The 12,886-nt window shown below is 36.3% G+C and overlaps 1 protein-coding gene across 2 annotated transcripts in view; it reads left to right on the top strand.

Moving 5' to 3' along the window:
* Positions 1-12,886, top strand: part of LOC101405967 (organic anion transporter 7-like) — a 43,758-nt gene that overhangs the window by 16,824 nt on the left and 14,048 nt on the right. For both annotated transcript variants that reach the window (XM_087423226.1, XM_004437510.3), the window contains exons 3-5: positions 6,578-6,732; positions 6,834-7,002; positions 8,301-8,424. In XM_087423226.1, coding sequence (XP_087279352.1) covers positions 6,578-6,732; positions 6,834-7,002; positions 8,301-8,424 — 448 coding nt within the window. The remainder of the gene's footprint in view (positions 1-6,577; positions 6,733-6,833; positions 7,003-8,300; positions 8,425-12,886) is intronic.

Below are 12,886 nucleotides of genomic sequence, written 5' to 3'. Positions count from 1 at the left end.
CCCATCAAAAAAGGAATGTAGTTTCTTATGGCTGAGTAGTATTCCATTGTGTATATATACCACATCTTCTTTATCCATTCGTCCCTTGATGGGCATTTAGGTTGTTTCCAAGTCTTGGCTATTGTGAATAATGCTGCAATGAACACAGGGGTGCATGTACCTTTACAAATTGGTGCTTGCCATTTGTGACAACATGGATGGACATTGAGGGTATAATGCAAAGTGAAATAAGTCAGAGGGAGAAGGTCAAATACCATATGATTTCCTTCATTAAGTAGTAGATAACAAGAACAATAAACAAACACATAGGGACAGAGATTGGATTGGTGGTTACCAGAGGGGAAGGGGGGAGGGAGGAGGGTGAAAGGGATAATTCGGTACATGTGTGTGGTGATGGGTTGTAATTAGTATTTTGGTGGTGAACATGATGTAATCTACGCAGAAATAGAAGTACAATGATGTACACCTGAAATTTTTACAATGTTATAAACCAATGTTACTGCAATAAACAAAAAATTTAAAAAAAAAAAGGAATGTCGTGCAAAAAATAAGTGATCATTCTAGATTTTAAAAGACTAATAAAACATAAGAACAAAATGCAATGTATAAATGCCAACTACGTCATGGATGGGATAAAGAAAAATAACAGCTAGAAAGAGATTTTGAGGACCTTTGTGACAATTTAAATATGGTCTAATAGCTAATATGGTGGAATTATTGTTAGTGTTCTTAGGTGTGATAATGGAATTGTAATAGTATCAGAAACTGTCCCTATTCGTTTTTTTAAAAAATTTTTGGTTTATTGCAGTAACACTGGTTTATAACATTGTATAAATTTCAGGTGTACATCATTATACTTTTATTTCTGCATAGATTACATCATGTTCACCACCCAAATACTAATTACAACCCATCACCACACACATGTGCCAAATTATCCCTTTCGCCCTCCTCCCTCCCCCCTTCCCCTCTGGTAACCACCAATCCAATCTCTGTCTCTATGTGTTTGTTTATTGTTGTTATTATCTACTACTTAATGAAGGAAATCATATGGTATTTGACCTTCTCCCTCTGACTTATTTCGCTTTGCATTATACCCTCAATGTCCATCCATGTTGTCACAAATGGCTGAATTTCATCGTTTCTTATGGCTGAGTAGTATTCCATTGTGTATATATACCACATCTTCTTTATCCATTCCTCCCTTGATGGGCACTTAGGTTGCTTCCAAGTCTTGGCTATTGTGAATAAAGCTGCAATGAACACAGGGGTACATGTAATTTCTTAATGCCTGCATGCTAAAAACTTTAGGCGTGATGTGTCATATGATTTGTAACTGCCTTTCAAATGATTCAACAAAAAAGTGTGTATGTGTGTGTGTTTTTGTGTGTTCATATACATGCAAGGAAATAAAACCAATGTAACAAAATGATATTTCGTGGTGAATCTGGTTGAGGTTTATATCAGGATTCACTATAGTATTCATTTACTATCTGTCATATTTGAAAATTTTCCAAAAAAAAGAGTGGTTGGGATAAATCCATCCAAGTGGGAGCCAACATTAACATCATTTTGTTATAGTTACGTACATCAAAAATACACATTTTAAGTCAAATTGGGATATGTGTGATATGTGTATGTGTAATTGTATAACCTCATTTGACATATTTATTTATAGATATATATCACATTTTCTTTTCAAATAAAATATTTTTCCAAATAAATTTGGTTATGTATACAAAAAGAAATACACACAAAGCTTCTCTATTGATCTTCATTAAACATCATTATAATCACACATTACTGTATTAGTCAAGGTAACTGGTTGCAGTAAAAAATCCGGAATCATAAGTGGCTACCTGAATAAAAGAATGATTCTTATTGATGTCATAATTTTGTGTGGGTCAAGTAGCCATCCAGGCCCCTATCTTCTAGGCAATGACCAAGGAAACAATTCCTTCCATCATGTGACTTTTTCATCAATGAGTTCTTTGTTTCAAGCCATGTTGTCAGACGGAACGGGTAGAATGAAAATTGATCTTACATGGACAGGCCTGGAATTGGTCTACGTCACTTCTATCCACAGTCCATGGTCAACACAAAGGTGCATGGACCCTACTTAATTATAAGACTGGCAAGTATAGTGTTCATCTATGTCTAGAAAAAAAGAGAAGCAATGGTGAGCATCTAGCCAGATCGTGCAATAATTAATAACGAAACAATAGCCTTATATTTTGCACAACACAGATTTCCCTTTTTTTGGATGTCAAGAACAGATGGTTGAATTATCATACTCATTACCTGAGACAGTGTCCTCATTAATTTGGCCTTGAATTCACCTCATATACTTATGTATATATCTGTTTCATTTTTTCTCCATGCTCCACTCCCATTTCTCTCCTCCAATATAAGGATAATTATAATGTGTTAACTATACTATTTTAAACTTATATATGTTTTCACAAATGTGACATTTTTTCATTTACATATTATGTAAATGTGTTATTTTCTCATTAATTTTTGTATGTACAATCAGCACTATGTTTTTGAGACACATACACGTTCCTATGTGTAGTTCTACCTTATTTTCTTAATAGATTCATAGTGCTTCATAGTGTGGTTCCATCACAATGTTCTTAATCCCTCTTTCAGGAAATGATAAACAGATTGCCTCCAAAGACCTGACACCACAGATGTCACTACACTTAACAAATTTATTTGTGACCATTTCCTTTGAGTACATTATATATCTTTGTATATAGTTGCTTTTTGTTTTGACCGACCAGGCTTTCCAATAATCACCACTACATCATTTCCTTAATCATAGCACTTCTTTGTATAGATTCTATACCATTCTGAAATGAAACACAAATAAAGAAAGTATGTATTGTATAATAACTCAGAATATAAAAGATTTAACAGTTGTATTATAATATAAGTATGGTGTGAGAGAAGCAATGATTACAGAGCAGTTGCCCAATCTCAATTTTTGTCCATTTGTTAATACTGGTCATATAGAATCAGCACAGGTGCTTTAGTCCAAGTTGTTTACAGAAAGACCCCTTTTCCAGGAACCTGTGTAACATAGAGTTCTCTTTCTCTTTTATTTTTTTAACTTTATCATTCTCTGTTTCTTCATTCTCCATCATACCTAATTCTTTCCTCTGAGAACTTTCTGTAAGTTCCCCTGTCTAGATTGTGGTTTTCTTCTATCCTGCTTTAGAGGAACCATGTTGTCCAATATCAGCAAACCAGTGCTCTGCAGAGAGGAGATCTTATGCACCCCTTCATTACCCTTGGCATATTTTTTCACAGATGTTGCTTTCACCTTGTATTTTTTTGCTGTTAGAATGTTCCATATTCCTTTTTCCAAGTTAATAGAGACATAATTAACATTTAACATTGTATAAGTTTAAAGTGTACAATATGATGATTTATACAGATGTATATTGTGAAATGATTACCACTATAGGGTTAGTTAACACCTCCATCACCTCAGACAATTACCATTTTTTGTGTGTGGTGAGAACATTTAAGATCTACTTCCTTCATGACTTTCAAGAATATACAACAGCATTGTTAACTACAGTCTCCATGTTGTACATTAGATCCCTAGAAATTATTCATCCTATAACTGAAAGTTTGAACCCTTTGACCCACATCTCTTCATTTCCCCACATCATCCAGCCCTGGCAACCACCATTCTACTCTCTGTGTCTGTGAGTTCAACTTTTTTTTTTTCCTGGTAACCAGGGAATAACCTATAGTGATTACACAAACAAACACGATAAAGAAGTTAAAGCATATTGATACCAAAACATCAAAACACAAAAAACATAACACAAGAAGAAGCAAGGAAGAACAGGTCTACAAAAGAATCAGAAAACAATTAACAAAATGGCAAGAGTAAGTCTTTACCTATCAATTATTTAAATGTAAATTGATTCAGTTCTCTAATCAAAAGACATAGAATGGTTGAAATGATTTTAAAAAATCCAACGATAAAATAAGATGAACAATCCAATGATATGCTGCCTACAAAAGACTCACCTTTGCCTTAAAGACACAGTTGACTGGGATGAAGGTGTGGAAAAAGATATTTCAAGCAAATGGTAACCAAAAAAAAGGAAAAAAAAAAAAAACAGGATTAGATATACTTACATCAGACAAAATAGACTTTAAACTAAAAATGGTAAAAAGAGACAAAGTCATTATACTATGACAGAGGGGTTAATAAATCAGGAAGACACAATTGTAAATATTTATGCACCCAACATCTTAGCACCTAAATATATAAAGCATAAACTAACAGAGCTAAAAGGAGAAACAAACATCAATATGTTAATAGTTGGGGAATTTAATACCCCACTCTCAACAGTGGATAGATCACCCAGAAAAACAATCAGTAAGAAAACAGTATTTGAACAACACTGCAGGACAAATGGACCTAAGAGACATACAGAGAACATTCTATCCAACAGCAGAAAACACATTCTTCTCAAGTACATATGGAACATTTTCTACGGTAGAACACATATTAGGCCACAAAACAAGTCTTAGCAAAATTCAAGAAGATTGAAAGTATACCAAGTATGTTCTCTGACCACAGTGGTATGAAAGTAGAAATCAATATCAGGAGAAAAACTGAAAAACTCACAAAATACATGGAAATTAAACAACACTCTCTAGAACAACAAATGGATCAAACAAAAAATTAAGGGGGGATTAAAAAGTATCTTGAGAAAATGAGAATGGGAACACAACATACAAAAATTTATAGGATGCAACAAAAGCATTTCTAAGAAAGAAGTTCATCGTAGTAAATGCCTACATTAAAAAACAAGAAAGATCTCAAATAAAAAACCTAAGTCAATGCCTCAAGGAACTAGAAAAAGAAAAACAAATTAAGCCCAAACTTAGCAGAGGGAAGGAAATAATAAATGAAATAGAGAAAAGGAAAACAATAAAAAAATTAACAAAACTAAGCCTTAGTTCTTTGAAAAGATAAAATTGACAAACCTTTAGCTAGAATAACCAAGGAAAAAAAGAGAGGACCCCAAATCAACAAAATTATAAGTGAAAGAGGAAACATTTCAGCTGATACCATAGAAATACAAGAGGCCACTATAAACAACTGTACGCTAACAACCTGGACAACCAAGAAGAAATGGAAAAATTTCTAGAAACAAACAACCTACCCAGACTGAATCAGGAAGAAATAGAAAATCTGAAGAGACTAATTACCAGTGAGGAGATTGAATCAATAATCAATAATTTGTGAACAAAGAAAAGCCCAGAACCAGATGGCTTCTCTGCTGAATTTTACCAAACATTTAGAGAATAATTAACACTAATCCTACTCAAACGCCTCCAAAAAATCAAAGAAGAGAGACCATTTCTAAAGTCATTTTGTGAGTCCAGCATTACCCTGATACCAAAACCACCGTTACACTTATATCATTGTACTAAAGGAAAAGAAAACTAGAGGAGTGATGTCAGCATCATGGCAGAGTGAGTTGTTCCCTTTACTCCCCTCTACATTGCAAGCAGTAGGACATCCATGGACCAACAAAGGACTCCCTGCACAGCACATCAGCATGTCTGAGAGATCCATGCATCTGATACCTGAAGGTGGGTGGATTGGACCTCCGGGAGGCAGTGGAACTAGGGGAGCAGCCCCCTGCCCCTCCAGTGGTGGGGGTGATCCAAAACGCAGATACCCCCAGCAGTGGTGGTGGTCCCTGATCTGAGGTTTCAAAAAAGGCAGTGGCACCAGAGACCAAAGGCTGCAGAAGCAGCAAAACCCCTCGTGGTTTACCCTTTTTTCTCTCTCAGTGGTGGCAGAGGGCACTCATGATCTGAAGATTCAGGAAACACAGTGGTGCTTATGGTGCAGCTCCCTCCTTCTCCCCCAGTGGTGGCAATCCAAAATGTGAATATCTCCAGCAGAGGCAGTGGTGCCCTGGCCTGAGGTTTCAAAAAGCTCACCAGCGCTGGAAGCAGAGTCTGCAGGAGCAACAGCAGTGCTCATGGCTGAGCACCTCCCACTCCCCCAGTTGGCAGGTAGCACTTGTGACCAGAGGCTTCACAAACCACAATAGAGCCTTTGACCCAGCCCCCAGTGGCAACACCCCTGACACCCAGCCTTATGAGCAGCAGGTGATGTATACAAGACCCATGGCCCCTGGCAGTGGCAACAACACCCATGACCCAGACCCCAACAGTGGTGCTGCCTGCAGCCCCAGATAACCAAGGAGCAGCAGCACAGGTGGTACATGGGGCAGCAGCACCCCAGCCTGTGGAAAATCCACAGAGATCCAGTAGTGGAACAGGAGACCCAGGTGACCCCAGAAACAGAAAAGGTGCTCGCAGCATGGTGATCCAGGAGAAGACGCCAGAGACTGAAGCAACATTGTAAGCAGCAAGGCACCAGCATCTTTAGAGGCACAAGCAGCACAAGGAGGGCACTGACACTTGTGAAGACCTTCCCTAAATTTCAAAATGTGGCTTCTTTTTCACACTTATTTTTACAACAGGTTATTATCGTTCCCTAATCTAACCCGTATCTGTTTCTCAGGTTTGGGAGGAGGTTAATGCTCAGATGGTGTTTGCTCCAGTTTGCCATTGTTGGCACCTGTGCAGCCTTTGCTCCCACCTTCCTCGTTTACTGCTCACTACGCTTCTTCGCTGGCCTTTCTGTCATGACCATCTTGTCAAACAGCACTATGCTCAGTAAGTCAACATTTTTGATCTTGCACATTTCCAAGCTTTGACTTTGATGTTGACATTCCATGTTTGTTTAAAGGCAAAATTCTGTTTGTGTTTTCTTTCAGTTGCAGAATGGACACCACGCCAATTCCAAGCCATGGGAATGACACTGGTAAACTGTGCAAATAGTATCGGACAGATGATATCAGGAGGTGTGGCTTTTGCTATTCGAGACTGGCGCACCCTCCAGCTGGTGTTTTCTGCACCGGTATTTGCCATCTTTCTGTCTTCAAGGTATAAGCTCTCTATTAATCTTAGAGGGTCCGGAATGAAAGATTCATGGAATCAGGACACACGAATTCTGTTTGGTCCTTCATCAACACTTGAGCATGTGTTCTACTAAACTGTGCGATTCCAGAAGCTGAACAGACAGCATTGCCAGATAACAACATGGACACTAAATTATTTTGAATTTCAGATAAACAACAAGTATTTTTGTATAATAATATCCCAAAGGTTAAATTTCACATAGTTACACTGAAAATTATTCATTACTTTTGTGAAATTTCTATTTACCTAAGAGTTCTGTAATTTTATGTGCTAAGTAGATAAAATACAGAATGTCCCATTAAATTCAAATTTTGGATAAATAACCAACAATATTTTAGTACAAGCATGCCCCATATATTGCACGGAACATAATAATACTAAAGTGTTATTCACTGTTTATTTGAATAAAAATTTAACTAGGCACAATCTACTTTTAGTTGCTAACATTGACATTTCCCCTGAATAAGAGAGAAGCCAATATGACTCCAAGTTTGTGTTCCCAGTAGTGAAAGTGTAGTGCATTAAGCTGTCATTCTCGTATTTTCTTCGTTATGGTACAAGAGAAAGTAAATTTATATTTTCTGGTATAACCAAACAGTGGTGGGCATTATATTGTAGGGAAAAGACATCAGCAGGGAAGGAAAAACTTCCTTCTACACTTGTAGGTTCTGTGAATGGCCTAAGAATTAAACTGACATAAGAAGATTAACAGGAGAAAGGCATACAAATTTACTTAATATTTATATGTACATATGAGTCTCCAGAAGGAAAATTAAGACCCAAAGAAATCATTAGGCCCAATAGCTTATTTACATTTTTACACACACAAAAAAAACCTCTGAACTGTAGAGATGTGATAAGACAAAGTGGCTTGGACCAGGGACAGGAATTTGTGGGAATATGACTAGGGAATATACGAGGAAACTAAGGGAAAACAGGAGTTATTTTAGTAAGTTTGTTCGTATAAGTCCTTTTCAGTGTCAACTCCAAGTCTTTGGTGATAAGAATGTTCTTCTCTTCTTGGCACAGGAAGGGCATCTTTTCATGGGAAGTTGTATGACCTACTTTAGGGCAGAAAGGAGAGGACAGAGAGCTCTTTCTGCATCTGCTGTTTCTCAAGCACCTTCAGCTTAAATAATCAATATGTCAGAGCAACAGATTTTGGGTGGCGTACTATGAACCACTTTCCATCTCTGGGCAAAGTTTGTATGAAAAATGGACAAATGAGAGTTAACTGCACCCCTGTTCTGTTCTTTGATCAGATGGCTGATGGAGTCAGCTCGGTGGCTGATTATCACCAACAAACCTGAAGAGGGCTTAAAAGAACTCAGAAAAGCTGCACACAGAAATGGAAAGAAGAATGCTGGAGACACCCTAACCCTGGAGGTGAGCAGGATGGGAGCTGGACATGGGATGTAGGGAAGACATGACCTGACATCTATATTAGTCAGCATCCATAAGAGGAATGCAAGGTAATGTGTCAGGAGTGGTTATGGGTCTTCTGACCTCACTGTCGTGGTTCTCAATGTGTGTCAACATCATTTGGGTTAACGTTAGAAAAGGGTATACTGTGGCTGAAAGTATTGGACACAAATTTTACTCAATGGAGGCCAAAAGGACTGAGTATTAACAATTATAAAAATTGTAGACTTACAAAGGAAAAAAGAGAGAATCTTCAAATAAATAAAATTAGAAAAGAAAAATGAGAAATTGCAACACATACCACAGAAATACAAAGGATTATAAGAGAAACTATGAAAACCTATATGCCACCAAATTGGATAATTTAGAAGAAATGGATAAATTCTTAGAATTATACAATCTTCCAAAACTGAATCAAGATGAATAGAGAATCTGAATAGACTGATCACTAGTAAGGAGATCAAAATATTAATCAAAAACTTCCCAGAAAACAAAAGTCCAGGACCAGGTGGCTCCTCTGGTAAATTATACCAATTTCTCAAAGAAGATTTAATATCTATCTCTCTCACTCTTCGAAAAAATCAAAGAGGAGTAGATGCTTCCTAACTCAGTCTATGAGGCCTACATTATCCTGATACCAAAACCAGATAACAACAACAGAAAAAAAGAAAATTACAGGCAAATGTCACTGATGAACATCGATGCAAAAATCGTCCACAAAATATTAGCAAATCAAATACAACAATACATTAAAAGGATCATGCACCATGATCAAGTTGGATTTATTCCAGGGATGCAAAGATGCTTCAACATCCAAAAATCAATCAATGTGATACACCACATTAACAAAATGAAGAATAAAAATCACATGGTCATCTCATTAGATTCCAAGAAAGCATTCCACAAACATCAACAAGCATTTATTTATGATAAAAACTCTAAATAAGATGGGTATAAATGGAAAGTATATTAACAGATGACATTTTTTATATTACATAAAACTCTAAAGAATCCAACAAAAAACTATTAGAAATGATAAAATAACATAGTAAAGTTGCAGAGTACAAAATCAACATACAAAAATTAGTTGCATTTCTATACACTAACAATGAAGTAGCAGAAAGAGAAATCAAGAATACAATTTCACTTACAATCACAACAAAAAGAATAAAATACCTAGGAATAAATTTAACCAAGGACGTGAAAGAGTTATACCCTGGAACCTATAACACATTGCTGAAAGAATTAGAAGAAGACACGAAGAAATGGAAAGATGTTCCATGCTCATAGATTCAAAGAATTAACATACTTAAAATATCCATTCTTCCTAAAGATTCAATGCAATGCCTGTCAAAGTCCCAACAACATCTTTCATGGAAATAGAACAGAGAATCCTAAAATTTACTTGAAACAACAAAAGACTCCAAATAGCCAAAGCAATCTTGAGAAAAAAGAACAAAGCTGGAGTTATCAAACTCCCTGATTTCAAAATATACTACAAAGCTATAGTAATCAAAACAACATGGTACTGGCAGAAAAACACACACAGACCGATGGAACAGAATCAAGAGCCCAAAAATAAGCCCACACATCTATGGACAGCTAATTTTTGACAAAGAAGCCAAGAACATACAATGGAGAAAGGAAAGTCTCCTCAATAAATGGTGTTTGCAAAACTAGACAGCCACATGAAAAAGAATGAAAGTAGACCATTATCTTACACCATACACAAAAATTAACTCAAAATGGATTAAAAACTTGAATATAAGACCCAAAACCTTAAAACACCTAAAAGAAAACATAGGCAGTACACTCTTTGACATTGGTCTTAGCAATATCTTTTTGAATATCATGTCTCCTCAGGCAAGGGAAACAAAAGAAAAAAATAAAGAAATGGGACTTAACATCAAACTAAAAATCTTCTTCACAGGAAAGGAAACCATTATCAAAATGAAAAGACGATCTAACACTTGGGAGAAGATATTTGCAAATCATATCTGATAAGGAGTTAAAATAAAAAATATATAAAAAACTCACACAACTCAACAACAAGAAAACAACCCAATTTAAAAAGGAACAGAGGATATAAACAGATGGTTTTCCAAATAAGATATGCAGATGGTCATGAGGCACATGAAAAGATGTTCAATATTACTAATTATTAGGGAGATGCAAATTAAAACTACAATGAGATATTACTTCACACCTGTCAGAGTGGCTATTATTAAAAAGATGATGATGTAATCCATGCAGAAATAGAAGTATAATGATGTACACCTGAAATTTATACAATGTTATAAACCAATGTTACTACAATAAACAAAAGTCAAAAAAAAAGATGAGAAATAACAAGTGTTGCAGAGGATGTGGGGAAAAAGGGACTCTCATACACTGCTGGTGGGAATGTAAACTTGTACAGCCACTATGGAAAACAGTATGGAGATTTCTCAAAAAATTAAGAACTACCATGTGAACCAGTTGTTCCACTTCTGGGTTTTTATTGAAAGAACATGAAAACACTAATCTGAAAATATATATGAACCACTATGTTTACTGCATCAAAATTCACAATAGCCAAGACTTGGAGGCAACTTAAGTGCTGATGGAGGGATGAGAGGATAAAGATGTGCTATATATACACACATACACAATGGAATACTATGAAGCGATAAAAAAGGATGAAATCTTGTGTACATATACCACATCTTCTTTATCCATTCGTCCCTTGATGGGCACTTAGGTTGCTTCCAAGTCTTGGCTATTGTGAATAACGCTGCAATGAACACAGGGGTGCATGTATCTTTACACATTGGTGTTTTCAAGTTCTTTGGATAAATACCCAGCAACGGAATAGCTGGATCATAAGGTAGTTCTATCCTTGATTTTTTGAGGAGTCTCCATACTGTTTTCCATAGTGTCTGCACCAGTTTGCACTCCCACCAGCAGTGTGTGAGAGTTCCCTTGTCTCCACATCCTCTCCAACACACGTTGTTTCCTGTCTTGTTAATTATAGCCATTCTGACGGGCGTGAGGTGATATCTCATTGTAGTTTTGATTTGCATTGGAATACTACTCAGCCATAAGAAACGATGAAATCCAGCCATTTGTGGCAACATGGATGGACATCGAGAGTATTATGCAAAGTGAAATAAGTCAGAGGGAGAAGGTCAAATATCGTATGATTTCCTTCATTATGTAGTATATAATAACAACAACAAACAAACACATAGAGACAGAGATTGGATTGGTGGTTACCAGAGGGGAAGGGGGGAGGGAGGAGGGCGAAGGGGATAGTTCGGCACATGTGTGTGGTGATGGGTTGTAATTAGTATTTGGGTGGTGCACATGATGTAATCTATGCAGAAATAGAAGTATAGTGATGTACACCTGAAATTTGTACCATGTGATAAACCAATGTTACTGAAATAAACAAAAAATTAAAATAAATAAATAAATAAAACAACAAAAAAAATAAAACAAATTTAAAAAAAGAAAAAGAAAAAAAAAAGATGAAATCTTGCCATTTGCAACAACATGGATGAAACTTGAGGGCATTATGTTAAAAGAACTAAGTCATGAAAAAAGCCAAATACCATATGATTTCAGTCATATGTGGAAGATAAAAAAACAAGACCCACAAACAAACACGTAGACATAGAGAATAGTTTGGCGGTTATTAGCAGGGTAGGTGGGCAAGGGGAAGGCAAAAGGAGTAAAAGGGCATATAGGTATGGTGATGGATGGCAATTAGACTTTGGGTAGTGAACACTATGTGGTCTACACAGAAGTCAAAATATAATGATGTACACCTGAAATTTATATAATGTTATAAACTGTTACCTCAAAAATTAATTAAATAAATATCATTTTAAAAAAGATTGTATATTTGTCTCACCTACCTGTGTAAGGGAAAGTAATAAAAAGTAATCCATTCCCTTCCAATTAATGTTCTGATGACCATTTTTCAGAGCCATAAGGTCAGTAGAATGATTAGTGACCATGCAGAATAAAGCATAAGGAGGTTCTGCTATTTGTTCATTCACCCACACACCTTCGAGTTACATTTAATGAGTGCCGACCTGTGGCAGGTTTTGTTCTATCCCTGGAAACATGGCAGTGACCACAACAGTCCAAACCCATGTTGTGTGGAGTTTACATTCTCCTTATTACAAGTTCCAAGAGCATGACTGAGTGGAAATGCCCCAGAGAAGTCTTTCTCCTTCTTATTTTCCATCCCAGATATCGAAGGCAAATATTGCTGTGCATCATTAGTTAAATCATTCTTCATGTCATGCACATATAAAAAGTACTTACTGAAAAATTATATTGTGCCATGCGTGGTGCTAGATCATGAATAACAGAATACGTTACAGTCCCAGCATTCAAACAGCTCTCACATTCATATGAGAGATAAATTCATATATAT

This window comes from Ceratotherium simum, chromosome 34 (assembly GCF_057802395.1).
Source record: "Ceratotherium simum simum isolate JZ-2026a chromosome 34, ASM5780239v1, whole genome shotgun sequence".
Lineage (NCBI taxonomy): Eukaryota > Metazoa > Chordata > Mammalia > Perissodactyla > Rhinocerotidae > Ceratotherium > Ceratotherium simum.
This window is presented reverse-complemented; position numbering and strand designations above follow the sequence as displayed.